This window comes from Geotrypetes seraphini, chromosome 5, assembly GCF_902459505.1.
Source record: "Geotrypetes seraphini chromosome 5, aGeoSer1.1, whole genome shotgun sequence".
NCBI lineage: Eukaryota > Metazoa > Chordata > Amphibia > Gymnophiona > Dermophiidae > Geotrypetes > Geotrypetes seraphini.
This window is the reverse complement of record NC_047088.1, coordinates 262,990,157-263,017,750: the sequence shown is the minus strand read 5'-3', so window position 1 is coordinate 263,017,750 and position 27,594 is coordinate 262,990,157. Positions and strand designations below refer to the sequence as shown.

General features: G+C 44.9%; 1 protein-coding gene across 3 annotated transcripts in view; it reads left to right on the top strand.

The window, feature by feature from the left end:
• The window catches only part of USP37 (ubiquitin specific peptidase 37), a 465,383-nt gene that overhangs the window by 425,954 nt on the left and 11,835 nt on the right, over window positions 1-27,594 (top strand). For all 3 annotated transcript variants that reach the window (XM_033944517.1, XM_033944518.1, XM_033944516.1), the window contains exon 24: window positions 12,924-13,062. In XM_033944517.1, coding sequence (XP_033800408.1) covers window positions 12,924-13,062 — 139 coding nt within the window. The remainder of the gene's footprint in view (window positions 1-12,923; window positions 13,063-27,594) is intronic.

The window sequence follows — 27,594 nt, the reverse complement described above, 5'->3', positions numbered from 1 at the left end:
TACGATTTCCCTCACGGACCCAAACCGTTAGTGCCTTGGGCCAGACCATCAACCGAAGTATTGTTAGTGGTCAGGTAGGGTTGGTGTCAGTTATGATTTTTTGTATTTGGAATAGTTTTTTGATGTCTTGGTTTTCCGTGCCTATTAGGTTGGTGTAGTGTGCTTTTCTCTTGTCCTTTAATTGTGATTTGTATTGTTGATTTTTTTCCCAGGTGGATTTTGTATGATCTAAGTTCAGTTTTCTCCATTTTCTTTCTAGTCTTCTACATTGACTTTTGAGTTGTAGCAGTTCGTTGTCAAACCATTGGTCTGATCTCCTGCTGTTTTTGGTTTGCATTGGGGCTAGTTAATCAAGGGTGTTGGTACACAATTTTTCCCATTCTGAGATGAAGTCCTTGTTGTTTTCTTGGATTGTTTCATCTATTTTAGTCCAGAATTTGGTGGTTTCTATGTATTTGCATGAGATGTATATTACTTTATTGGATTTTGTTATGGTTTTTTTTGTTTTTGGTCCAGTTGATGTTGAAGGAGAGGAGAGGAGCGTGGGAGCACTGCTCTGACCCTCCCCCATAACAGCGGGAGACTCCGGGACTGCTTAAAAGTTTCCCCCAACGGCGTGCAGCCTTTCTGCTGCCCACCACTGTTGGCTGCGGGCCGAAGATCAGGAGAGGAGAGGAGAAGAGCTTGGGAGCACTGCTCCGCCCCTCCCCCATAACAGCGGAAAACTCCGGGACTGCTTAAAAGTTTCCCCCAACAGTGTGCAGCCTTTCTGCTGCCCACCACTGTTGGCCGCAGGCTGAAGATCAGGAGAGGAGCGTGGGAGCACTGCTCCGCCCCTCCCCCATAACAGCGGGAGACTCCGGGACTGCTTAAAAGTTTCCCCCAACGGCGTGCAGCCGTTCAGCGTGCCGACGAAGGCGCACGACAAAGGCGTGTGCGCCTTTGTGAGTGCCTACGTGAAGCGCCAGCATGTGAAGCGTCAACACATCTGCCCCCAACATATCCTGGGAGGCCAGCAGGCAAGTCTGCAGGAACCAGACTCAACAGTTTCAAGTTTGCAGGAGCCCGATTCCACAGAGCGCGCGAGTGATTGTGCTCTGCCCCACCCCTTGATCCACAGGGAACAATTTGAAAAAGGCCAGTGGTACCAATAGCGCCCAGCTGATCGGTGCCCGGCTTACTCCATTTAGCGAGCGACCAAGCAAAGCAGACCGAAACTCACCAGACAGTCGGAAAACCAGCGTGGTGAACCTGAGCCCGACTCCATGCGATAAGTATAATTATCTATCAACCACAATAGCTAAAATGAGAGCGGCAAATAAAACACAGATAATACTGTTCATAATTTACCTAACCTGCTATAGAAGCCGGTGTAATGACAAAAGACCCGTAGAACCAATACCAGTGCATATCACCTGGCATAGGCCACTCAAACTGAATAAACTAAACTAAACCTTGGGTTTATATACCGCACCATCTCCACGAATGCGGAGCTCGGCACGGTTTACAGGAAGAAGGATGAGAGAGGAACTACAGTGGAGAGATTAAAGAGTTAGGTGTAAAGGGGGAAGGTGAGAGGCCTAAGAGGGGGGAAGTGTTACAGTTTTGAGAATAGCCAGGTTTTTAGGTGTTTGCGGAAGAGTTGGAGGGAGGTTGAGGTTCGGAGAGGGGAGGTGAGGTTATTCCAGATCTCAGTGATTCTAAAGGGGAGGGATGACCCAAGTTTGCCTACATGGGAAATACCTTTTATGGAAGGGAAGGATAGTTTAAAAATTTGGGAGGATCTGGAGGAAGTAGGGGTTGGGGAGTTCCAGGATAGAGGGATAACGGCAGGAAGGATGCCATGTAGGATCTTGTAGGCCAGACACGCACATTTGAAGTGGATCCTGGGGATTACTGGGAGCCAATGGAGCTTAGACAGGAGTGGTGAGACGTGATCAAATTTGCTTTTCGCGAAAACAAGCTTAGCTGCGGCGTTCTGAATCCGCTGAAGTCTGTGGAGACTTTTCTTGGTTAGGCTGAGGTAGATAGAATTGCAGTAATCCAATCTGGAGAGGATGATGGATTGTACTAGGACTGCGAAGTGTTTTTGGTGAAAATAGGGTCTGACTTTCCTTAGCATGTGAAGGCTGAAGAAGCATCCACCTCACCCCAATCCCTATACAACTGCTCAGAACTCGGCCCATTACAAATCCCCATAGCTAACCCCACCCATAAACCCTCCAAACAACACAGAAGCAAGCCCAGAAACAGAAGTAACTTAAAAAAATTGAAGTACATCGAAACCCCCATCCCCACACAATACAGGAACTTCAAGGGATACTATCTGAACGCCCGGTCGGTGAGAAATAAAACACAAGTCATACACGATTGGATCGAACATAAGAACCTAGACCTCTTATTCCTAACTGAAACATGGATGGTCTCTGACACAGATGTCATACTGAAGGAAATGCTACTGCAGGGCTATGAAATCATTCCACTAACTAGAAGCTGGAAAAGAGGAGGAGGTCTAGCAATAATCCTCAAACACTACTTTGACTTTACTAGAATTGATTCTAAAACCACAGAAGAATTGGAAACCATTACTTGTAAGATCACTAACATCGAATTGGAAGAATCATTAATTGCCACACTATTCTACATCCCCCCCCAAAATGGACAAGTGCAAAAGAAGAATTCTTTGAATTCCTCTCGGTCAACACCATAAAAGGACCATATAACATGCTACTGGGAGACATAAATGTACACCTAGAACAAGTGGAAAAATCGGAAGTGATCGAAATTGACACGTTCCTAACTACCCTGGGCTTTGGAATACCAGACAAAGAGGAAACACATGAAAAGGGACACCAACTGGACATCGTCACTTTTTCCCACAAAGACCTCTCCGAACCAAAGATTCAATATCACATAGGAACTGGGAAAAATGCATATGGTCAGATCATTATATTTACAATTTTGAGTTACGTTGGCAAAAGAAACACTCAATTGCAAAACACATAAACAAAGCCAGAGAGAAAAAAATAGTCACTCGCAGAAGCATCATCAATCCAACAGAATTCTGGACCCACTATGAATTACACCTCAAATCAGAGGAAGAACCAGATTTCCCTACCAGATGGGAAAAATTCACCAAAGATATATTAAACCAAATAGTGCCGATCCAAACATACAAAAAGAACACAAGAGCAACAAAAGAGTGGTATGACGCCGAATTACGAGCCCTCAAACAGGAACTCAGAAAACTTGAAAGAATATGGCTAAAAACTGACAAAGAATAAGATAAAATCAATTGGAAACAAAAAATGAAAAACTACAAAAACTTGATAAAAGAAAAGCGTTATAATTGCTATGCACAGAAAATTGGAGCAGTCAATACAAACAGTAGAGAATTGTTCAAACTAGTAAACAAATTAACAGACACTACACAGATCCTAAAAAATCACAATGAACAGATAACCAACAGTCAACACCCTCGCTAACTACTTCAGCAAAAAAATCATAGACTTAAGAGCCTCAATACCCTCCCCTTCATCCAACTTTGAATTCCACCTCAACTCACAGGAAAGAGAGTCCAAAGTTGATATGATCTGGAATCATTTCGAACCCCCTGATTGGAACAACTTCCTCACACTGTTCAACAAATACGCCAAATCAAATTGTCTACTAGACCAGTGGTTCCCAAACTCTGTCCTGGGGGACCCCCAGCCAGTCGGGTTTTCAAGATATCCCTAATGAATATGCATGAGAGAGATTTGCATATAATGGAAGCGACAGGTATGCAAATCTCTCTCATGCATATTCATTAGGGATATCTTGAAAACCCGACTGACTGGGGGTCCCCCAGGACAGGGTTTGGGAACCACTGTACTAGACGAATGCCCATCTCAGATCATGCAAGTTGCAGTACCTGAATTTAAAAGGGATCTATTTAACTGGGCAACATCCACCCTTAAAAGTGGAATTTACCAGGAAAATATGGGACACATTCTGATCACACCCATCCCCAAAGACCAGAAGACCTCACTCACATTGACGTCCAACTGTAGACCCATAGCGAGCACCCCCTTATTCACCAAAATGCTGGAAGGGTTGGTCAACCTGGAACTAATAAACCACTTAGATAAATTCAATCTCCTAAACGATCACCGATCAGGTTTTAGAAAAGGATTCAGCACCGAGACAGTCCTAGGCTTCCTCATTAATCACCTATATAATCTCTTCTGTCAAGGTACCAGCGCCCTGATCTTACAATTAAATTTTAGTAGCGCTTTTGACCTAGTGGACCATGAAATAATGCTTACACGCCTAGATGCAATGGGACTATCGGGAAGAGTGTGGACCTGGTTCCAAGGCTTCTTAACCAAACGATCTTATCAAGTGATCAATAACGGGAATTACTCTGAATCTTGGAAAAGCTCTTCAGGAGTTCCTCAAGGTTCCCCCCATCTCCCACCTTGTTTAATATATACATCTCCTCCCTAGGTCACCTACTACAAAAGTTAAACCTAACATATTATATATACGCAGATGACATCTCCATATTAATTCCAATAACAAATGTGACCAATGCCACCTTAAAACACATCTCCTACATCATGACTGAAATTGAACAATGGACTACAAATTCTAAACTGAAACTAAACTCAGAAAAGACAAAAATTTTCATGGCAAGCCCAAAAGAAAAAATAACTACAACAATACATATAAACGGTCACGACCACCCAATATTAAAAACTATAAGAATACTAGGAGTCACCTTAGATACCCACTTGACCTTGACCGATCATACAAATTCGGTGACAAAAAAATGCTTCTCCATTCTCTGGAAACTGAAAACCATAAAAAAATACTTCGACTCTATATCTTTCAGAATACTGGTACAGTCACTGATTCTATCCATCCTGGACTACTGTAACATCATTTATTTGGGGATACCTAAAAAAACTGTGAGAAAATTGAGAATAGCTTAATATTCGGACTAAAGAAAAGTGATCACGTTAGTCCCTTCTACAGACTTGTACTGGGCACAAATTCTATTCAAATTCTCCTGCTTTTGCTACAAAATAACCTGGGGAATGGGCCCCAACTACCTTCTACCTCACTTCAAATTCTACTCCACTAGATCTACCAGAAACCGCAGGCTGCAGATATCGAACCTTCCTGGACAGAACATTCAAGTTTCAAGCTGGTAGACAGCAAACTTGGCTAGGCTACTTCATTGATGTCGTTAGGCTACAGCATCTTCCGGAAAGAATTAAAGACCACTTTGTTTAAGAAATTCATGTCCTAGCCAGATTCTCTCCCCATGACCAAAGCTACCACACCTCACCCCGAACTCTTTCTTCCTCATTATAGGTACCCTATATTCTCCGTAAGCTACAATGTCCTCTTCTCAATTGTACCCAGCTATTCTCTGGGGTCTGAGCATTTTCATTGTAATATGTAAAAAGTTAAGTCTTTTACTGTAATCCAATGTATATTTTTCTTCTAACCAATTTGCACCTTGTAATCACTGACTGCTCAGTGACATCTTATCTATTTATACACTATAATTCGCTGACTGTACAGCTTTTCTTCATTGTGAACCACCTAGAAGTCGCAAGATTGTGGCAGTATAGAAAAAATAAAGTTATTATTTTTATTATTATTACTAGTGTTTAAGCCCGTTAGATTAACGGGTGCTAGAATATATGTGCAGACTTAAGAGTTAAAACAATTTACTGAAAACTTACCATGAGAACTTTAATATCCATTGTATGGTTGATTTATTATAAGTTTTTCTATTTTTCCTATTTGTTGTTGCATGTAGTGGGTTAAGAAATTTTTTGATTTCCCATTTGTCCAGGAGATCTGTTTTCCTCTGGGGTATATAGGTGCAATTTAAAAACCCAAAGTGACTGAAAAATATATTTTTGTGAGATTGGAGCAAGGCAGAACGTAAAACAGGAAAACATTGGCATAATTATTAAGTTTAAAGTTGCCGCCGCGGCTCCTCTCACGATCCCATCGTGAGAGGAGCCACCGCTGTGGGAGCAGAGGTGCGCGAGTGTTAAAACATGAAGGAACGGCAGTGGAGGCGGCGGCAAACTTACAGGAAGGGAGGGAGGGAAATAGAATCGGGAAGCAAACACATTAAGGGAGCAGTGGTGCACGAGTGTGAAAACATGAAGGAACGGCGTCTGAGGCGGCGGCAAACTTACAGGAAGGGACGCTTCTTGGCTTTATCCTTCAGGCGGCAAGACCCGCCGCAGCCGCAAGCCTCCGCGCACACCACGCACATGCGCACTCCTACCTAAGGGGCCCTACAGCGTACGGAAAACGGAACAAGCGATGGGAGTGTGCATGCGCGGCTTAGGCTTTTATTATATTAGATTATTATTAAGTGTAGTGGTCTGACCAGATGGATCGGGACCATGCACCATTAGATGTATGAATTTCTATTTGGGTGGGTCATGAAGACTGTGGTCATGAAGACTGTGGTGTCAAGTTGGTGACCTTTCTCATGAGTTGTTTGTGGATTTAGCATTTGGAAGGATAAGGCTTTGAGAAAAGAGAGAAAGTTGTCTACTTGTTTGGATGATTGATCTTCTAGGTATAGGTTTAGGTCTCCTAGGATTAAGTTGTAGATTGCTGTTAGTGAGTTCTGGTATATGAAGTCTTCAACTTCAGGTCTTGCTATAGTCCAGTTTCCCAGCGTTATGTAACAGAGCATGCAGTTTACTGTGTCTCTTATTATCCCAGAACAAGCAGGCAGCCTATTCTCACATATGGGTGACGTCACCGACAGAGCCTCGATGCGGAAGCCTCGCAAGCAGACTTGCTTGAAGAAACTAGAAGTTTCTAGTCAGCCGCACTGCGCATGCACGAGTGCCTTCCCGCCCAGCACAGGGCACGTCTCCACAGTTCTCAGTTTTCTGCAGAGCCGAGAAGTCCATCTTTGACTCTCTGCGTTTAACTTACTTACTTCGTGCCTTCTCTCACTGTGGTTTGTGTTATTTTTCTTCACGAATCACTGTACTTACTTTATTTTATTTCTAGTTTTTAAAAAAAAATTTATTTCCTCCGTTCGGCTGCCGGGACAGGCGCTCGGCCGCAGCCCAGGGGCTTCGACCTTGCAGCGGCTGTTTTTCCTTCTATGTCCTGGCCAGCTACAGGCTTCAAGAAATGTAGCCAGTGCCAACGTGCGATTTCTCTCATGGACCCACATAGCAGGTGCCTCAAGTGCCTTGGGCCACAACATCACCCGAAGTCGTGCGAGCGCTGTGCTACTCTTCAACCTTGAGCCCTTAAACGTCGTCTACTTTCAGTGGAGAAACTCTTCCAGATGGATTCGACCACTTCCTCGACTCCGAAACCGATCTCTGTCTCGCCTTCAACCGAGGGCCCTCCTGCCTCCACTGCTTCGACCTCGAGCCTCATCAGACCTTCCTCATTTGCAGCGGCTGTATCTTCCCCTGTATCCTCAGGTCAGATAGCTCAGCAGATAGTTCCACTGGTGATGCTTAAGGTGCCTAAGACTTCTAAGTCGAAGCACATTTCCACTGCCTCGGTGGAACCTCCAGTCAAGGCAGGTGGTCTGGTTTCAGACGCGGATCCATCCTTGCCGGCTTCTTTCCAGACCATGTTAGAGCAGCAATTTGTTCAGTTTTTCATCAAAATGGGACCGAAGCTAGCTACTCTAATCCAGCCTGGGCATTCTGCAGACTCCTGTGAGGTCGAGCCTCTTCCTATGCCTTAGTCCGAGTCTACACACTCTATGCAGGGAGCAGAGTCTCTGCGAGTGTCTGGTCTGGCATCTAAACACGTAAAGCAAGGAGCAGATTCTTTGCAAGTGCCTCGGAAGTCTCCATACAAGGAGCAGAGTCTTTGGGAGTGCATCGAGGTTCCTCCATCAATCCTCTGGAGCTTCAATCCACAGCCTCCAATCCTATCCATTCTTTGGTGGCATCAGCTGCTTCTCTCTCTGGGGCGAAGTCTCCTCAATCTTCAAGATCTGCTTCCAAGCACCGTTCTCACCGATAATCAAGACCTTCATCATGGCATCCTTCCAGGCATAGTTCTTCTAAAGAACATCCTTCTTCAACTAAGCCTTGATCTACACCTACTTCTACTAGACCACCGACTCGATCGAGGTCTCCACTTCCAAACCTCGAGGACTCAGCAGTTTCGATTGCTTCGTCCAAGTCTCCCTATTCTTTTGATGCCTTTTTTCCAGCCGAAGCTTCATCTTCAACCCAGGCTGCCTCGACGACCTTGAGTCCTTCTCGAGGCAAGGCATTACCAGATCAGCTATCTTTCTCCTCTTTTCTTCGTCAGAAGGCTGTTGACTTGACCTTCAATTGGATGCTGGTTCCAAATACTCTAAGAAGTATCTCGAAGTCATGCATCTTTCTCAACCTCTGGCAGAGTCACTTAAGCTTGCTCTTCACAAGCTTTTGTCTCAAACTTTTACCAGATGCCTGGAGACTCCTTATGCAATTCCAGCTGTTCCAGGCAAATTAGACTCGAGATATAAAACTCTCCATTGTAAAGGATTTGAGAATTCACAGTTATCTCAACAATCCCTACTTGTGGAGTCTTTCTTGAAAAGATCCCATCCTTTCAAGGTTTATGCTACCGTTCCTCCTGAAAGAGAAGGGGGACATATTTGGACGTCACATCTATCAAAATGCCATGATGTCCTCTAAAGTCCTCAATTACAATTTCCATTTTGTCACTTATTTTGAGTTTCTCATTGCTCTTTTGCCTAAATTTCTTAGTTATTTAGAAACTCAAAAGCACTTTGAATTTCAAGAAGTCATCGCTTCTCTATCACAACTCAGATTACATCTACTTCAGTCTTCTTATGATGCCTTTGAGTTGTCTGCCCGGGCGGCTGCTTGTTCTGTAGCAATGTGTCGCCTTGCCTGACTTCATACCATTGACATGGATCCTAATCTTCAGGACCGCTTGGCTAATATTCCTTGTGCAGGCAATGTTCTCTTCGATGAATCTATTGAGGCAGCCACCAAGAAATTGTCTGAGCATGAAAAATCCTTTGCTTCTATTGTCAGGCCTAAGCCAAAGCCAGCTCCTGCATACCCTCCTCCTATTTACCAGAGGCGTTTTGCTCCGAGGACAGCCCTCCTCCCAAGAAACAGCAGAATCAGAAGCAACAGAAATCTCAACCTTCTGCTGCACCTAAGGCTATGCAGCCTCTTCGACTGTTTAAAACAGAGCATAACCTCTACCATTCTGTCCCTGAATGATCTTTCCTCTGTTGGAGATAATAACATCTTTCCTCTGTTGGAGATAATAACATCTGACCTCTGGGTGCTGTCAATTATCAGGGAAGGATACTCTCTTCATTTCACTCAGGTTCCACCAGAGCTCCCTCCAAGAGAGTATCCTTCCAGTCCATCCCAGACCGCCCTTTTTCTTCAGGAAGATCAAGCTCTGCTTCGTCTCCGTGCCATCGAACCAGTTCTGTTGGAACAGCAGAACAGGGGGTTTTACTCCCATTATTTCCTTGTTCCGAAGAAGACAGGCGATCTGCGACCCATTTTGGTTCTCAGGGCTCTCAATAAATTTTTAGTCAAAGAAAAATTTTGCATGTTATCCCTGGCATTCCTTTATCCCTTCCTAAATCAGAACGACTGGTTATGCTCTCTGGATCTAAAGGAGGCTTATACTCATATTCCCATTCATCTGGCCTCCCGCCAATATCTCAGATTTCGGGTGGGGAATCTGCATTATCAATACAGAGTGCTGCCCTTTGGCCTGGCTTCTTTTCCCAGAGTGTTCACCAAGTGCCTAGTAGTGTTAGACACAGCTCTCAGAAACCATGGTCTTCAGATATTTCCCTACCTGGACGACTGGCTCATCAAAGATTCAACATCTCAAGGGGTTATTGTAGCGACCCAACGGACTATGTGGTTCTTACAGAATTTGGGATTTGAAATCAACTTTCCCAAATCCCAACTTCAGAATCCCTCTCAGAATCTACAATTTATCGGAGCTGTTCTGGAGACTATCCAACTCAGAGCATTCCTTCCATAACAACGTCTGGAAGCTCTCCTTCAACTTTGTCATACAGTGTCTTCCCACTCTTCAATCTCAGCAAGACACATGATGGTACTACTGGGTCACATGGCCTCCACAGTACACGTGACTCCTTTTACCAGACTTCACCTCAGAATTCCTCAGTGGACCCTGAAGAAGAAGCCTGTTTCAGAATTTTTCAAGGCTCATTCCACTAAGGGTCAGGCGGCTTCTTGGGCTGAGTTTTCGCTAGTGCCTTCAGTGGATATTTGTTTTCTCTGCATTCATTTGTAAGACACTACCATGTGAATGTTTAAGTACATCGGAACGCGGTGTTCGGTGAATGTGCTCTGGTGTCGGCCGTTCGGGGGTCCCACCCTTAATGGATACTGTTTTGGTACGTCCCTTTTATAACGACTATACCGGTCTACCAAGCACTATAGACGGAGAAATTAGGTTCTTACCTGCTAATTTTCTTTCTGTTAGCTGGTAGACTGGTATAGTCCTCACTCTATTTGTCCTGGTGCTGTGATTGTTGGTTTTGATTTTGCTCACGTGCAGATTTTGTGTGTTTTTTGCGGGTTCTAGAATTTTGCTAGAGCTGGGGAGAAGTAAGAACAGCGGTTATGGCTTAGCTGGTGAGCTGTGGGGATGTTTTCTATACCAGGAGTAAGTTCTACACAAGTACCAACAGTTTCTTACAGTTTGTTTTGTACACTCCTGTTCGGGATGTGTTATACTATTTTTCAGTTGAAGTCTTTCCTAGGTTCTGCTTGGTTATTCAGCAGACTGGATTAATAGGGCGATTCTAACCTGGTATACAAGTTTGTGCTCAGTCTCCACATGCTGGTAGCAGTGAGGCATATAACCCATTCATAAGGACTATACCGGTCTACAAGCTAACAGAAAGAAAATTAGCAGGTAAGAACCTAATTTCTCCTTATTCCCTCAGTCAATCCCAATGAGGAAATCCTGAGAAAAAAGCAAAACATCCACCTGCAGCGGGATCCTTTGCTGTACGACCGTCTATAGTTATAGTCCAACAAAAGACCAAAATGTTTGCTGTCTCTCATAGGACCTGAACATATGGAACAAACCAGCTGTCGTGGAATGGCACTTGGGACATCAGGCATGAGAGGCAAACCCAGCCACATATGCTTTATAAGGTGAAATGTAAAGACGGAGCAGGAATTTGTAATGCTGTTCTTGCTAAACAATAGCTATCACCTGTAATCTGTTCTTGAAAGGCAAGATCCTGATTACACACCACCGCCACTGCATCATATTCCCAGGAAGCACTAAAACTGCCCAAACTGACTTGGTGAAAGGAAAGGTTGGTCCATGGTTGACGAGACAAAGTCAAAGTTTCCTTTACCATATCCACCATGACTTCATTTAAAGTATTGTGATCCAGTGAGCAGAGATAATGGGAGACTTGGCAATAAGAAAACCAATCTCTGGCCTGCAAAGAGCCTCTAGCTTGAAGGTCCTGAAAGGAAAGGCACCAATCCATCTCTGCAAATAAAATCTTGAAGGCATCTGGATCCAAATCATAATTCCCCCATAAAGGCAATAGAATCGTTGAGGTAAAAGACAGATGCATACGTTTACACAGCCATTGCCAACATTGTCTCATTGATTTCAACAGAGGATGAGAGCAGGTGCTTCATGTGCTGGCAAGCAGGGTTCCCCTTCGCTTGTACATCATTCGTCGGCCATCAGTGGTGAAGAAGCCCGGGCTTCTTTACCATCCACACAGGGGATCTCTCAGCCATCGTGTCTACCAGCAGTTTGGGAAATCTGGTTTCTCTTACTGTACCAGCTGATTTTGCTGGCGGTTTTTTCTTTAGCGGCTGGGCCCAGTTAGGCCTCTTTAGCTCTGCCGATGTCAGGGGAGCATTTTACGATGGGCTTTTCTCTGGTTTTGGCAAGAAGCTCCGCCATTTTGCCTCTGGCCTCAGGTGACCACCCTCCTATTTCAGAAAAACAGGAACAGGTTTCAGGTGTTTCTTTTTCCCCTGTGGTGCATGCATTTTTGCCACCAGGGGGTTTTGCCCCTGATTTTGTGTTAGCCATATTCAAGGCTTACTTACAAGTGGCTTGGGGTCCTGCTTCTTTTCCGGAGGTCTCCAGTTCTTCTGGGGGGTCGCTTCCTTCGGCATCTGCCCACATCCAGCCCCTCCCCGCCTCCTTCCAAGCATCCAAATGTTTCCTTGGACGATTTTTCTTTAGCACCTCTCCAGACCGGTATAGCTTCACTGATGGGTAATAGCTCACTTTGACCAGCAGGTGGAGACTGAGACCAAACTTTGGTTGTAGGATTAATAGCTGTAGCTCCCTCGATCAAACAAGTCTTTGCTCAGTCTCTCAGCAGGTGCAGGTGAGCTGTGCCAGTCTCCCCTTAATTTAGCCTGTTGGAATTTGTTTAGTGCTCCTTGTCCCGGTTCTTCTGCCGGACTGAGCTTGGGGGATGCCTCACACCGAACCATGCCTGGGCCACCTCCCTCTGAATGTGCTGTACACCTCCCTCTGCATGATTATTTGGATGCCGCTCACTGCTTCGTATTTAAGTTTTCTGTATGCAGGTGCTCATAGTTGTCTCCTGTGTACCTATTGCTCTGGATTCCAATCTATTTGCCTATTTGGGTTTTTTTTTTAAGTTTATTCCTATTAGCCCTGAGCGTTCTAAGCATCTATACCTACTGATAATGTTACTTGACCAAAAAGTGGTTATTTTTATCTGTGTTTTAGCTTGTCTGGTTTGGGTGTATTATTTGTTTTTGTGTTATGTTTTATTGCCATATTACAGAATATTAAAGCTGTTACACACTATAAGTGCTTTGGTTTGTTAGCAGGAAATTAAACTGAAATAAACAAATCTTGTCTTGTTTTTAAAGGACACTATATCAGTGATGTATACGATATCAAAAAACAAGGTTGGTTCACCTACAATGACCTAGAAGTATCTAGGATCCAGGAGATGTCCGTGCAGAATGACCGAGACAGAAGTGGGTACATCTTCTTTTACATGCACAAGTAAGTGCTTAATGCAGCAGAAATGTATTCATTCAAATGCATTTTGGAGGCAATTTTCAGATCAATTTCTACAAATAGAAAGCATTCAATCTGAAGAAATCAACTGTCTTAAAATTGCCCACCATGTATGTTGTATGCATGTTGTACTAAACTAAATGTACTCAAACCGTTGCAGATGCTTTTCCAAGACGGGGAGAAAATAGTACATAGAAAGATGGATTATCAAAGCTATGCACAAGTAGATACTGTGGATATGTTTTCCCTCAGTAATTTTGAAGGAGAAAGTAGATGCATATTCAGCCCTTGAAAACGGGTGCAAAGGACACACATTAAAAAGTTCCAGTAGACTTGTCAACAAACTGGGCAGTTTGAAATTGCTCTCTGATGAGACAGAGACCAGGTTAGCTCTGTTCCAGTGTAAGAAGGGTGGCTTCCCTTCTCAGATCAAGTTACAGGGTGCAGCCTGGGGCCAAGGAAAGATCAGAGCCACAGAGATATTATTGCTTGCTTCCATAGTCATTCTGAAATGTCATTCAAAGGGTGTTTGTAAAGATTTATACATGAATTTAAAAAAAAGCTACTCACCTGTAGGACGGCAGGACAAAATTTTCTCACAGGTGAATGATATCATCTGACAGTGCTCTGGCATGGACATTATCTAGAATTCTGACAAAAACTTTAGAAGCCTTTGTTGGGACTTTCAGTTGGTTTAAAACAGCATAAAGAATGCAACTCCTAGGGGAGGGGGAAGTATGTGAGAATATGCTGTCCTGCTATCCTTGAAGAACACTTGGTACAGGTGAGTAATTTCCCTTTCTCCAAGGACAAGCAGGACAGAATATTCTCAGATGGGAATCCATAGCTCCAGGCTCATTGAAAATAGACAGTGGTCGTTTTAGTGCAATAGGTGTGTCATTCTGGATAGATGGGTAATATCCCAGTGCCCATGAGCTGTGCAGAAAGAATCCACTCCAACTTTGAATCCCTCCTACTTCACCAGAGGGCTCTGCTGCCCTTTTCAGTTGTTTTTACTTCTATACACGAGTCTTGAGTCTTTCTGATCTGCTCTGCTTATTTCTTTATTTTTGTCAGTGTTTATCGGTCTTTTGCTTTATTTTGGTACTAAGAGCTCCCCTAATCGAGGGTACAGCTCTGCCTGCATGGAAGAGAAATGGACATGAGGTCTGCAGCTGACAAGCTGATCCTTTGTGCTACCTGTTGCCCAGCCTGCTGAAGCATTTTTGGAGCTAAGGGCCCGTTTCCCTTGGAGAATTGCTCACCTACTGGGTTGCAGGAGCTTGAGCACATAATGTTAGACATCCGTTGGGGGTTCAGCAGGATTTCACAGGGTGCAGGCTTCATTTCACTGCCCCCATTTTCGCGACTGAGTTTGGAGGCTCAGCCAGACACCAGATAGACTGACCGTCTGAAGATTCAGTGCTGAAAGAATATTCAGTTTTGAGGCAGTGATTTCTTCTCCCAAATCCAGCTACCTTTGGAGCTGAGGCAGGCTGCAGCACATTGCCAGCAGAGGTCATAGTGAGTAAGGCTGTTACAGCCTATGAGAAAAACTGGGGGGGGGGGTCTGTAAGTGTTAAATTTAAAGGTTTCTGCCTGTTCCTTGGTGTTCCCCCACATTTAAAATGCTAAAACCGACAGGTTTTTGTTGTTTTAGCATTTTGGAGCTGTTTTTTTTGGTGCCAGAACACTGCCGCTGAGGCCATGTTGGATTTCCTGGGTTGGTTGTTTTTTCAAAAATTCTCTAGAAGCTCCAAATCACCTCATTTTGCCTCAAAACTGTCAGGGGTGGAATCCTCAGGCACTTGTGACCCTAATTCATGCCAGGTTTGTGCTGGATGGGTACCAAAGAGCACCCTTGCGCTACATGCCATCCAGCAAGTGAAGGGGTGGGAACTGCTCCCTTTTTCTCTCTCAGGCTGAGGAATGGTCAGGAGGCCTGGTTGTTTATTTATTTATTTAGATTTTTATCCTGTCCTCCCAGTAGCTCAGAACGGTTTACAAGTAAACATTCACAATGGAGTGAATTGGACATACAAGATTATACAGTAGATTTAAATACTTGGATATATGAGACTGTGCAACAGTATAAATATAGGGACTATACAGCAAATTAAGAACAGTAGTTTAAATATAAGTAGTTTAGTTTAGATACAAGTTATTTGAGTATAGGATGAGAATGGACTATTCAGAAATTTAGGCAGAAGATTAGAATAGAAAAAGAAGGGTAGAGGTGGGGTTTAAGGGGTTGGGTGTAGATTGAGGGTGACATTTAGTTGAAGAGGAGGGTTTTTACCATTTTCCGGAATATCATTAGTGAGTTCTGTAGTCTGAGTTGAGGGGGGAGTTGGTTCCAGAGTTGGGGAATGAAGTGGCTGTAGGAGGATGGTTGGGGCTATTTTCTTTCAGAACCACAGAATGACAGTCTTCCTAAACGCAGGGGCACAAAGGCCACTGAACCCAAGACACATAAGCTGGAGTCCTTTTCAAGAGACTCAGAGCTGCCTAGTATGGCATTTTCTCTGGATTATATTATTTTGATTTGGAGAGCCTTTCCAAAGGGAAGTCTGGCAGCATTTCTAAAGGTGCACGAGGGGGCAGGGACTCTCAGGGTGCATCTGCCATAATACACGCACTTTAGATCCCTTGGTGGCCCTCGATCATGGCGATGATCCCACGGTCCTCTGTCTTATTCAACCCCTTGGCTGTATTGTATCTTATTACTAATTCACTATAAGAGTTGAACTTGGACTCCCAGCAGGTCCCCTCTGCTCCCTCCTCTATTATGAGTGGAGTGAGAGCCCAATCTTCTATGTTTCCCTGGCATCCTGATATCAATGTATTGGTGATGGAGCATTGGGATGCTCCTGAAGGGTCCCTTAAAGTGGCCAGGACTATGGCTCGGCTATATCCGATGTTACAGGAGTGTCACCAGCTGTTTGCTCAGCCCAAGGTGGATTCCTTGGTAGCACAGGTTACCAAACGCACGTCTCTGCCAAGCAAGGGTGACGTGATGTTAAAGGATATGCAAGATTGCAGAGTGGATGTGATTCTCAAGACAGTTTGAGGCTTTAGCCTTAGGAATCGGGGGCGTGGCTTGGTGGTGCATGCGAATGCTCGGGTAGAAAAAGAGCTCCGCACTAAGACATTTTAAAGGGAAATAAAATAGGAAAAAGTTAATTTTGTTTTAAAAAAAACAGGGTGTTACAAGTCAAAAATGTCTTCGGGGAAGCAAACAAAAGCTGATTTAGCGACTACAACGACAGGGAGTGCAAAAAGATCCAAACCTGAACCTACAACTCCGTCGAAGTCTCCATTACCGAAAGTCAAAAAAGACGAAGATGAAATATTGAATGAGCTGAGAGAAATTAAGGAGATTGTTTTAGATAACGCACAGAAGTTGAAAGATCTTCAGGAAGAAGTTTCCACACTTACCGTATTTTCACGCAAATAACACGCACCCGTATAAAACGCGCACACGTGTATAGCGCGCAGAAATCACGATGATAAGCACAAAAACTTTGGTATAACGCGCTCACGATTATACCGCGCATGCTGCCCGACTCTCCGTTCACCCCCCTGACTTCCGTGCACTGCCCCGCCTCTCCGTGCGCTGTCCCGACTCTCCTTTCACCCCCCCCTGACTTCCGTGCACTGCCCTGACTTTCCGTGCGCTGTCCCGACTCTCCCTTCACCCCCCCTGACTTCCGTGCACTGCCCTGACTTTCCGTGCGCTGTCCCGACTCTCCGTTCACCCCCCTGACTTCCGTGCACTGCCCCGCCTCTCCGTGCGCTGTCCCGACTCTCCGTTCACCCCCCCTGACTTCCGTGCACTGCCCCGCCTCTCCGTGCGCTGTCCCGACTCTCCGTTCACCCCCCCTGACTTCCGTGCACTGCCCCGCCTCTCCGTGCGCTGTCCCGACTCTCCGTTCACCCCCCCCTGACTTCCATGCACTGCCCTGACTTTCCGTGCGCTGTCCCGACTCTCCCCTTCACCCCCCCTGACTTCCGTGCACTGCCCTGACTTTCCGTGCGCTGTCCCGACTCTCCGTTCACCCCCTGACTTCCGTGCACTGCCCCGCCTCTCCGTGCGCTGTCCCGACTCTCCGTTCACCCCCCCCCGACGTCCGATTCATCTCCCCCCCCCCCGGCAGGACCATTCGCACCCCCACCCCGAAGGACCGCCGACTCCCCGACAATATCGGGCCAGGAGGGAGCCCAAACCCTCCTGGCCACGGCGACCCCCTAACCCCACCCCGCACTACATTACGGGCAGGAGGGATCCCAGGCCCTCCTGCCCTCGACGCAAACCCCCCTCCCCCCCAACGACCGTCCCCCCCCAAGAACCTCCGACCACCCCCCCAGCCGACCCGCGACCCCCCTGGCGACCCCCACGACGCCCCCCCCCCCCCCTCCCCCGTACCTTTGGTAGTTGGGCCAGAAGGGAGCCCAAACCCTCCTGGCCACGGCGACCCCCTAACCCCACCCCGCACTACATTACGGGCAGGAGGGATCCCAGGCCCTCCTGCCCTCGACGCAAACCCCCCTCCCCCCCAACGACCGCCCCCCCCAAGAACCTCCGACCGCCCCCCCAGCCGACCCGCGACCCCCCTGGCGACCCCCACGACCCCCCCACCCCCCTTCCCCGTACCTTTGGTAGTTGGCCGGACAGACGGGAGCCAAACCCGCCTGTCCGGCAGGCAGCCAACGAAGGAATGAGGCCGGATTGGCCCATCCGTCCTAAAGCTCCGCCTACTGGTGGGGCCTAAGGCGCGTGGGCCAATCAGAATAGGCCCTGGAGCCTTAGGTCCCACCTGGGGGCGCGGCCTGAGGCACATGGGCCCAACCCGACCATGTGCCTCAGGCCGCGCCCCCAGGTGGGACCTAAGGCTCCAGGGCCTATTCTGATTGGCCCACGCGCCTTAGGCCCCACCAGTAGGCGGAGCTTTAGGACGGATGGGCCAATCCGGCCTCATTCCTTCGTTGGCTGCCTGCCGGACAGGCGGGTTTGGCTCCCGTCTGTCCGGCCAACTTCCAAAGGTACGGGGAAGGGGGGTGGGGGGGTCGTGGGGGTCGGCCAGGGGGGTCGCGGGTCGGCTGGGGGGGCGGTCGGAGGTTCTTGGGGGGGGGACGGTCGTTGGGGGGGAGGGGGGTTTGCGTCGAGGGCAGGAGGGCCTGGGATCCCTCCTGCCCGTAATGTAGTGCGGGGTGGGGTTAGGGGGTCGCCGTGGCCAGGAGGGTTTGGGCTCCCTTCTGGCCCGATATTGTCGGGAAGTCGGCGGTCCTTCGGGGTGGGGGTGCGAGTGGTCCTGCCGGGGGGGGGGGATGTATCGGACGTCGGGGAGTCGGCCGGGCAAGAGGGCTTGGGCTCCCTCTTGCTCCGATCGTGGATGCGGGTGCGGGTGGGAGCGCGTGCGAGTGGTCGTTCGGGGTGGGGGTGCGAGTGGTCCTGCTGGGGGGGTGAATCGGGCGTCGGGCGGGGTGGGAACTATGTTTTAAAACTTTCGTATACCGCGCTCACGCATATAACGCGCGAGGGGTATGCGCGGTAGGTAAAAACGCGTATAACGCGCGCGTTATATGCGTGAAAATACGGTAATAGACGAACGGAAGTGATTGAAATGAAAACAGAGCAACTGGAGAAAAGAATTGAGATTACTGAGGCAGAAATAATCCAGTTCAAGCTCGATGGGGAGAAAATTACAATACTTACTCTAGACCTGGAAGACTGCTCGAACAGGGAGAGGAGGAGCAATTTAAGGATCTTAAGGTTACCGGAAGGGGTGGAAAAAAGTAACCCGATATCCTTCCTGGAAACTTTTTTCCGAAAATACTGCCGCTTAAAACAATGTTCCCAATTGAGATCGAGCGTGCACACTAGAAGATCAGCTAAACAAGTAGGTCCACGTCCCTTAATTTTTAAACTTTAATAATAATTTATTTCTTATATACCGCCAAAGCCGTAGAAGTTCGAGACGGTTTACAATAAAGAAGGCTGGACAAACAGCAAAAATTGGTACAATCAGCGAAAGAAGATACAATTGAGAGGGCTGGACAATTTATGCATATAATATAATATAAGAAGGACTAGACCAGTGGTTCCCAAACCTGTCCTGGGGGACCCCCAGCCAGTCAGGTTTTCAAGATATCCCTAATGAATATGCATGAGAGAGATTTGCATATAATAGAAATGACAGGTATGCAAATCTCTCTCATGCATATTCATTAGGGAAATCTTGAAAACCTGACTGGCTGGGGGTCCCCCAGGACAGGTTTGGGAACCACTGGACTAGACAGTCAGTGGATATTGGTACAATCATAGGGGATAGGGGAGTTAGGCTATAAATCGGTTAAATAGGTTAGTTTTTAATAATTTCCTGAAGTTTAGGTAGGATGAGGAGTGCGAGATATTGCCCAGCCAATCATTGAGTTGACCTGCTTGGAAGGCAAGTGTTCTATTCAGGAATCTTTTGTAGTGGCAGCCCTTTAGAGATGGGTGGCTGAACAGGTGGGTTTTACGTGTGGGTTTGGAAGGGCGGTCTAGGATAAAATGGGGACCAAGTATGAGGGGGCTGAACCAAGGATAGATTTGAAACAGATAGGCAAACTTGAACTGTACTCTTGCTTCCAAGGATAGCCAGTGGAGTTTTTGGTAGTAAGGGGTTAAGTGTTCCCATTTTTTTAGCCCATATATCAGCCATATTGCCGAATTTTGGATGATTCAGAGTCTTTGGATAGTTTTTTTGAAAGACCCCAAATAGATGATATTACAGTAATCGAGTATGCTTAGAATGGAGGATTGCACCAGTAGGCGGAATGAGGTAGCGTCTAAGTATTTTCGGATGGTTCTTAATTTCCATAAGGCGGAAAAGCCTTTCCTGACTAGTAGGTCGGTGTGTGCTTCAAGGGTAAGGTTGCGATCTAGGGTCACTCCCAGAATTTTTATGGAATCTATGATAGGAAAGACTTGACCATTCAAGGAGATTGATAAATCTTTGATTTTGTCGTTCGGACTCGCCAGGAAGAATTTGGTTTTATCTGTATTGAGTTTCAATTTGAAGTCTGTCATCCATAGTTCGATTTGCTCTAAGATAGATGCAAGGTGATTTTTTGTCTCGGGAGTTAGGTTAGTTAGAGGGAAAATTATGGTGATGTCATCAGCGTAGATGTAGAATTTGGTTTTCAAACTTTGCAATAGGTATATGTTGAATAGTGTGGGGGACAGGGGGGAGCCCTGTGGTACTCTACATGCATTTACCCAGCTGAAGGAATGAGTATTGTCACTGAAAACTTGGTATGATCGTTTACTTAGAAAACCCTGAAACCATTCTAGCACGTTACCTGAGAGGCCGATTGACTCCAGACAGTCCAAAAGAATGGCATGATCAACTAAGTCAAAGGCACTACTGAGATCGAGTTGCAGGACTAGAGCACTTGTGCCTTGACTGAACAGGTTGTGGAGGGAGTCTAGCAGAGAGGTAATAACAGTTTCGGTGCTGTGACCAGAACGAAAACCTGACTGGTTATCATCTAGAATGTTGAATTTGTCCAGGTAGGTTACTAGATCTTGGTTGAGCAGACCTTCCATCAACTTTGTAAAAAGGGGAATGTTCGCAATGGGTCTGTAATTAGATGTCAGGCTGATGGATTCTTTGGGGTTTTTTACAGTCGAAGTGATAAGGATCTTGCCTAGTTCCTCCTGGAAGGTACCGGACTGTAGAAGGGAGGAGATCCAAGTATGTAGCTTGACTTTGAAGGTGACTGGGGCAACTTTCATTACATTTGGTGGGCAACAGTCTAGTCTGCAGTGGGAATTGGCGTATCTTGAGCAAAATTTGCAGAATTGTTGCCAGGTGGGGATGGTAAACTTGTTCCAGAATAGACCCGCCCTGGGTTCGTCAAAGGGCTGGGCAACTGGGTAGTTTAGAGGATTGTTTGAGGTGGCCGATAGGGTGGATCTCAGATTGGAGATTTTGCTGTTGAAGAACTCAGCCAGGGCGTTGGCCGGTGGCGGGGAGTCAAAGGTAAGATGAGTTAGGGTCTGAATGTCGTAAAGGTGGTTGACTATTTTGAAGAGGTATTTGATGTCGGGTTTAGGGGAGCCAATTTTTTGGGCGTAAAAGTTGGTGCGTTTGGTGGTTATAAGTTTTTTGTATTCTTTTAATTTTGGTCTCCAGTTGGCTTTTTTTTTACTATCACCGGATTTCAGCCATAGTCTTTCAAGTTTTTGGAGTTCTCGTTTCACAGATCCCAGTTCGGCATCAAACCAGCCATCCAGACTTTTGTTTCTCATTTTCCTTGTTTTAATGGGGGTCATTTTGTTTAGGAGCTGAGTGCTCGTGTTGGTCCAGGAGGCAGCCGTAAACGAGTCAGGGTCCGGGTTGGATGAGATGTCATAGTGGGACCAGAACTCAACTGGGTTTATTAGGCCTCTTGTGGATATTACCTTCCTAGACCTTTTTGCTATCTTAGGATTGGGTAGGTGTTGTTTTGCTTGCCAGTTAAGTTGGAAATTGCATAATCGGTGGTCTGACGAGAGGAAGTCAGACCAAGTGGCAAGCTCCCAGCAAATCTTGGGATGGACTTGTTCTTTAGAGGAGAAGGTTACTAGGTCTAATTGGTGACCTTTGTGATGGGTCTTTTCAGGGATCGGTATGAAAAAGTCAAGAGAGGAAATGAGGGATCGCAAATTTTTAGTGTCACTCTGTTCAACCTGTTCTAGGTGAATGTTCAGATCCCCGATCAGTAGGTTGTAGGGACCTGTAATTGAGTTAGTGAGAAGGAATTCTGAGAAGGTGTCTTTAGCGGCAGACCATTTCTTGGGAGGGAAGTAGAATAGTTTGATAATTAAGTCATCTTCTAGTTGGTCTGACTGAAGTTTACAAGAAAGAATTTCTAGGTCTGTTGATGATTTTGAGGCTAAGATGATGGTCTTGAATGAATCTCTTGTTATGATGGCTAGACCTCCCCCCTCTTCCCTTGGTTCTAGGTAGAGATGTGATTTTAAATTCAGGTGGAAGACACTCCCGAATTATGATATCGTTGTCGGAGGTCAGCCATGTTTCAGTTTGGAGGATAAAGTCGGGCTTGGTCTCTTCTAGCCAGTCTTTAACGAGCTGGGTTTTGTTCCTGATGGATTGGATGTTTAAGTAGAAACCTTGTACCTTTTGGTGGTGGGGGGACGTCAACAGGAACTGAGTGGGAAATTTTCCTCAATGATCGGAGTTTTTTATTGTGAGGGTTCTTTGATTTGCTTGAGGGGGGGAACAATTGAGATTTGGAAAGGGTCCCATTCGGAACAATCAAGAATGTAGCGTTGGGCTGGCCTATGGAGGTCTGGGTTGGTTGGATGGGGTCTTATGAGGATAGAAATCGGGGAGGAGAGAAGAGCCTCAGCTAGCCAGTATTTGTAACAAGCCCAATAAAACATAAGGAATAATGTAAGTTAGTTGTGCATAGGGGCCATCATGCAATGAGAAATGTAACAGGTTCTAGGATAGCTTGGACTAGATTAGATAGTAGAGTAATCATGAAAAGTACTTATCGGATTGTCCGCTGGGTTTTGAGTAGACCTGGGGATAATGCCGTGATTGGGAGGTGAAGGCTCCAATGATCAAGGCACAGGCGGAATAGAAATCCCTAATGTAATGTAATGTAATGTTCAGAGTGGTCCCTCGCGCCGGTAGTCGGGTTACAGGCTTGGCAGGTTGCTGGTGTTGATGGAAACAGGCAGGCGGGTAGGAACAGGTGGTAGGCTCTGGGCGTTGTGGTAGAAGAAGAGGTTCTCGGCCGTTTCTGGAGGTGAAGCACGCTCACGTGCCTGGATCTGTAGGAGGAGAGGCGGGTTGAGAGATCTGAGCCGAGGGCTCGGTGCAGGTTGTTGGAGTCCTGTGGCGCTCCTCGAGAGGGCTGTCTACCCACAGCGAGTGGCTGCGTGGTCAGTGGAGGTCGGTCGGCTTCCCTGCAGTTGCGTCACAAAGGCGCGCACGCGCCTTTGTCAGCGCACTGAACGGCTGCGCGCTGTTGGTGCAGTAGGTTTTTAATGGAGAAGTCCCCTGCTGTTTCGGGGGAGGGGCGGAGCAGTGCTCCCACGCTCCTCTCAACCCGGGAAGGCCTCGATGTCTCTGACAGCCCGCAGGTATCGGTGCGGGGGGGAGAAGAAACGGCTTCCCGATGTGCAGTAGGTTTTTAATGGAGAAGTCCCCTGCTGGTTCGGGGGAGGGGTGGAACAGTGCTCCCACGCTCCTCTCAACCCGGGAAGGCCTCGATGTCTCTGACAGCCCGCAGGTATCGGTGCAGGGGGGAGAAGAAATGGCTTCCCGATGTGCAGTAGGTTTTTAATGGAGAAGTCCCCTGCTGGTTCGGGGGAGGGGCGGAGCAGTGCTCCCACGCTCCTTTCAACCTAGGAAGGCCTCGATGTCTCCGGCAGCCCGCAGGTATCGATGCGAGGAGGAGAAGAAACCAACAGGCATCAACAGGTTTTAGAAATATTTCGCTTGGCCAAAGAGAATAAAAACTTAAAATGTCAGGACACTCAAATTCACATAGTTCTGGATTTTGCAAGAGCTACTGCTGATAAGAGGAAGAGATTTTTAGAGTTGAGACCACAATTAAGAAATATTGGAGCAAAATTCGGCTTATTATACCCAGCTATTATGAAGATTACTCACGGAAATAAAACGCTTAATTTTCATCCAGGGAAACTACAAGAATTTTTAAATCAACATGAGCAGCCAATGTCTATTTAAATCCCTATTGCATACAACTGATTTATTTAAGCTATTCAGTTGAAATTGTTTGGTTTAATTTGATTTTTGCTGACTTTTGGATTTGTAGAATAACAAAGAATATTCTTAACCATTTGAAATTGCCTTTGTAAACAATTGCATCTAAACGGCAGAAAGAATTTTGATGACATTTGAATATTTGATACAACAGCTCCAGACACGAGATATAGAATGGTTGAGCATCATACTCTATACATGAAAAGGAACTCCTGTATTTAAAATGGATATTTTAAACCTAAAAGGGATTGTTCACTACAACTTTAAGCTCAAGGAAGCAATTTCTTGCAAAAGTAAAGAGCAAATAAGTTGAATTGATTATAGAAAGGCTCTTCGGCAAGAGTGAGAGTGTTTCTGATCACAGCTGGGAGCGTGGTTTGGATCACAGCTGTCAAAGCGATTCTTAGTATGCTTGGTTTATTTCAGCTATATAGTAGTGGCATGGTTAGTAGTGCCTAACAATATGTGTGACATCAGACATCTGAGACTGTGCTGGAGATAGAATGAGAGGAGTCATAAATGTGACATTAACGTTAAAAAGAAAACGATCCTCTTTATTTTTTATCATTTAAAGGATAAAAGATTGACGTTCCTTCTGTTACTGTTCAATCCAGTAAAATTCAGTAAAATCTCAAACTAACTTACCATGTTAAAAGTGATTCATTCAGAACTGGTTGTCTGTATATTTTAAATACATCACGTGAAGGAACATTTAGAACGGATGAGTTTCTGCCTGCAATATCGCCAAAATGTAATATCAATAAGGAGTTGACCAAATATACTGGAGAATTGAACTACGATCAACAAGCATGCCTTTCTAGGCAGTAATGTACACTCTGAAGCAGATATGGTTTCTGATCTTTGTCCCTACACCTTTCGGAGTAACTGCTGTTGAATTAGAATTTTACTAACTTCAGGTCTGAGCTGCAAATTGGGCTCGGATCTTGCTGATCAGATTCAGATCCTTGACTAATGTATCAAAAGAAGTTTTTGTGATCTCGTTGCTTCCCACATTTATTTAAAAGTAATTCCTACATTAACATTAACATTTGTTTCAATGACTGAAAAGATTTAATATGTAGTATGGATTTAATCTATGTATTATAGGAATATAGGTTACATTTATATTAATTAGAAATATATATTCTGACGTAGGTCTGATTTCTGATCTTTGTCCCTACACATTTTGGAGTATGGCTGCTGAATTAAAGATTTTTGCTAACTTCAGGTCTGTGCTGTAAATTGGGCTCAGATCTTGTTGATCAGAATCAGATCCTTGACTAATGCATTTCAAAGAAGTTTTGGTGATTTCGTTGCTCGTCATGTTTATTTAAAAGGAATTCCTATATTATCATTTAATTCAAGAAGTGACAAGGTTCAATATGTAGTACGGAATTAATTTTTGTATTATAGGAAATAGGATTACATTCACATTTATATTGAGTAGAATTTGAATCTGAATTTGAAATGGAACTGTTTCTAATAAATGCATGGAATTGATTTTTAATATTCCAGAGGTAAAGAAAATAGAGGAAATAATAAAAACTTAAAAATTGGAAATTATTATTGGAAAACAAAGACAAGTAGACTTTTTAGAAAGATTGGATTCTCTTAAAAGTGATTTAATTGATTATTGAATAATGAAGATGTTAGTTACTAATGAGATAAATTGAATTTTATATATATATATATAATAGTTTTAATGGTATATGTTGATTTGATTATATAAAAGATTTTAAATAGATACAATAGGGGTTAATGATAATCAATTTAAGGAGATTTTTTAAACTTTATATATAATATATAATATTGAGATAAATAATATCTAGTAAGGAAGATAAGTAATTTTATAATAGATTTTACATATAATTTGAAATTAATTTTAGGAATGTATGAGACATATATTGATGAATGTTGATAAAATTTATACAAGGGTAGAAAATTAGAAGGATTTTATTCTGAGTTTCTTAACTGGATAGAGTTTAAAGTTCCAATATATATTTACTTCTATACTATTTGATAATAATATAAAATATCAATTAATGATTAGTTAATATGACAAAATTAACTGGGGTTAGATGAATTAATGTGATAATTTATGTATAATTGTAGTCTAGGGTTTTTCGTTACTTGGTCTAATATGTGCGTTTCCAAGTTTTCACTATTAACAATCATGGGAGGGAAGGGAAGGGGTAGAGAGGGTGGGATAGAGGTAGATTTATTTTATATTCAGAGTTTAAAAATTTGGAAAATGGTATGTGTTCATAAAAATCTAATTAAATTTACATATTTATGTTGGTTCAGATATTTTGAAGATAAAATTTATTATGGAGTTTAAAATCTTTTCAGTAAACGTTAATGGCCTCAATCATCAAATTAAGAGGAAAAAAATGCTTACCTTTTTGAAAAAACAAAATGCTGATGTATATTATATACAGGAGACACATCTATCAGCTGTAGAGTCAAAGAAATTGGAGGGGGATTGGGTGAAACTGGTTTTTTTTGCCCCTGCGGTAGGAAAAAAAAGCGGGGGTTGCCATCCTAATAAATAAAAAATGTACAGCTAATTTTCAATTGATTGATTCAGATCCCATGGGTAGGTGGTTACATGTGGAAATGAGCATGGGAAGAAATACTCTAGCACTATTCAATGTGTATGCCCCTAGAAACATAGAAACATAGAAATAGACGGCAGATAAGGGCCCACGGCCCATCCAGTCTGCCCACCTTAATGTCCCTCCCTTACCTTTGCCCTGTGAAGAGATCCCATGTGCCGATCCCATTTGGCCTTAAAATCAGGCACGCTGCTGGCCTCAATCACCTGTAGTGGAAGACTATTCCAGCGATCAACCACTCTTTCAGTGAAAAAGAATTTCCTGGTGTCACCTCGTAGTTTCCCGCCCCTGATTTTCAACGGATGCCCTCTTGTTGTCGTGGGACCCTTGAAAAAGAAGATATCTTCCTCCGCCTCGATGCGGCCCGTAAGATACTTGAACGTCTCGATCATGTCCCCCCTCTCTCTGCGCTCCTCGAGCGAGTATAGCTGTAATTTGTCAAGCCGTTTTTCGTATGGTAGATCCTTGAGTCCCGAGACCATCCTAATTCGAATCAAACTGAATTTTTTAGAACATTACAACTTCACCTGGTGTGAACTCAAAATTCTGAAACGGGTCTTCTGTACTTTGTGTTGCCTTCAACTGCGGACCGTGTCCCGGTGCCTCACAGGTGAAGACTGAGCAGAAGTATTCATTCAGTAGTTCGGCTTTATCGGAATCTGCTTCCACATAACTTCCGTCCGGTCTTCTAAGGCGTACTATCCCGCCTGTGTTCCTTTTTCTGTCACTAATATACCTGAAGAAGGATTTGTCCCCCTTTTTAAAGTTTTTTGCCAGAATTTCTTCCACTCGAAGTTTTGCCTCCCTAACTGCCATTTTGACCGCTGTAGACCTGGTCCTATATTCTACTTTTGCCTCTCTTTTCTCCATGCGCTTGTAGGAGAGAAACGCTTTTTTCTTCTCCTTAATGAGGTGCGAGATCTCCGCGGTGAACCATTGGGGTTTATTGTTTCTTTGTCGTTTATTTACTGATTTTATGAAGCGGCTAGTTGCTTCATGTATGGTTGATTTCAGTGTTAACCACTTAGCTTCTACATCATCGGTCTCCGCTTGGTCCTGCAGCGTCTGATGGACGAAATCTCCCATGCGTGCGAAGTCTGTGCCCCGGAAATTGA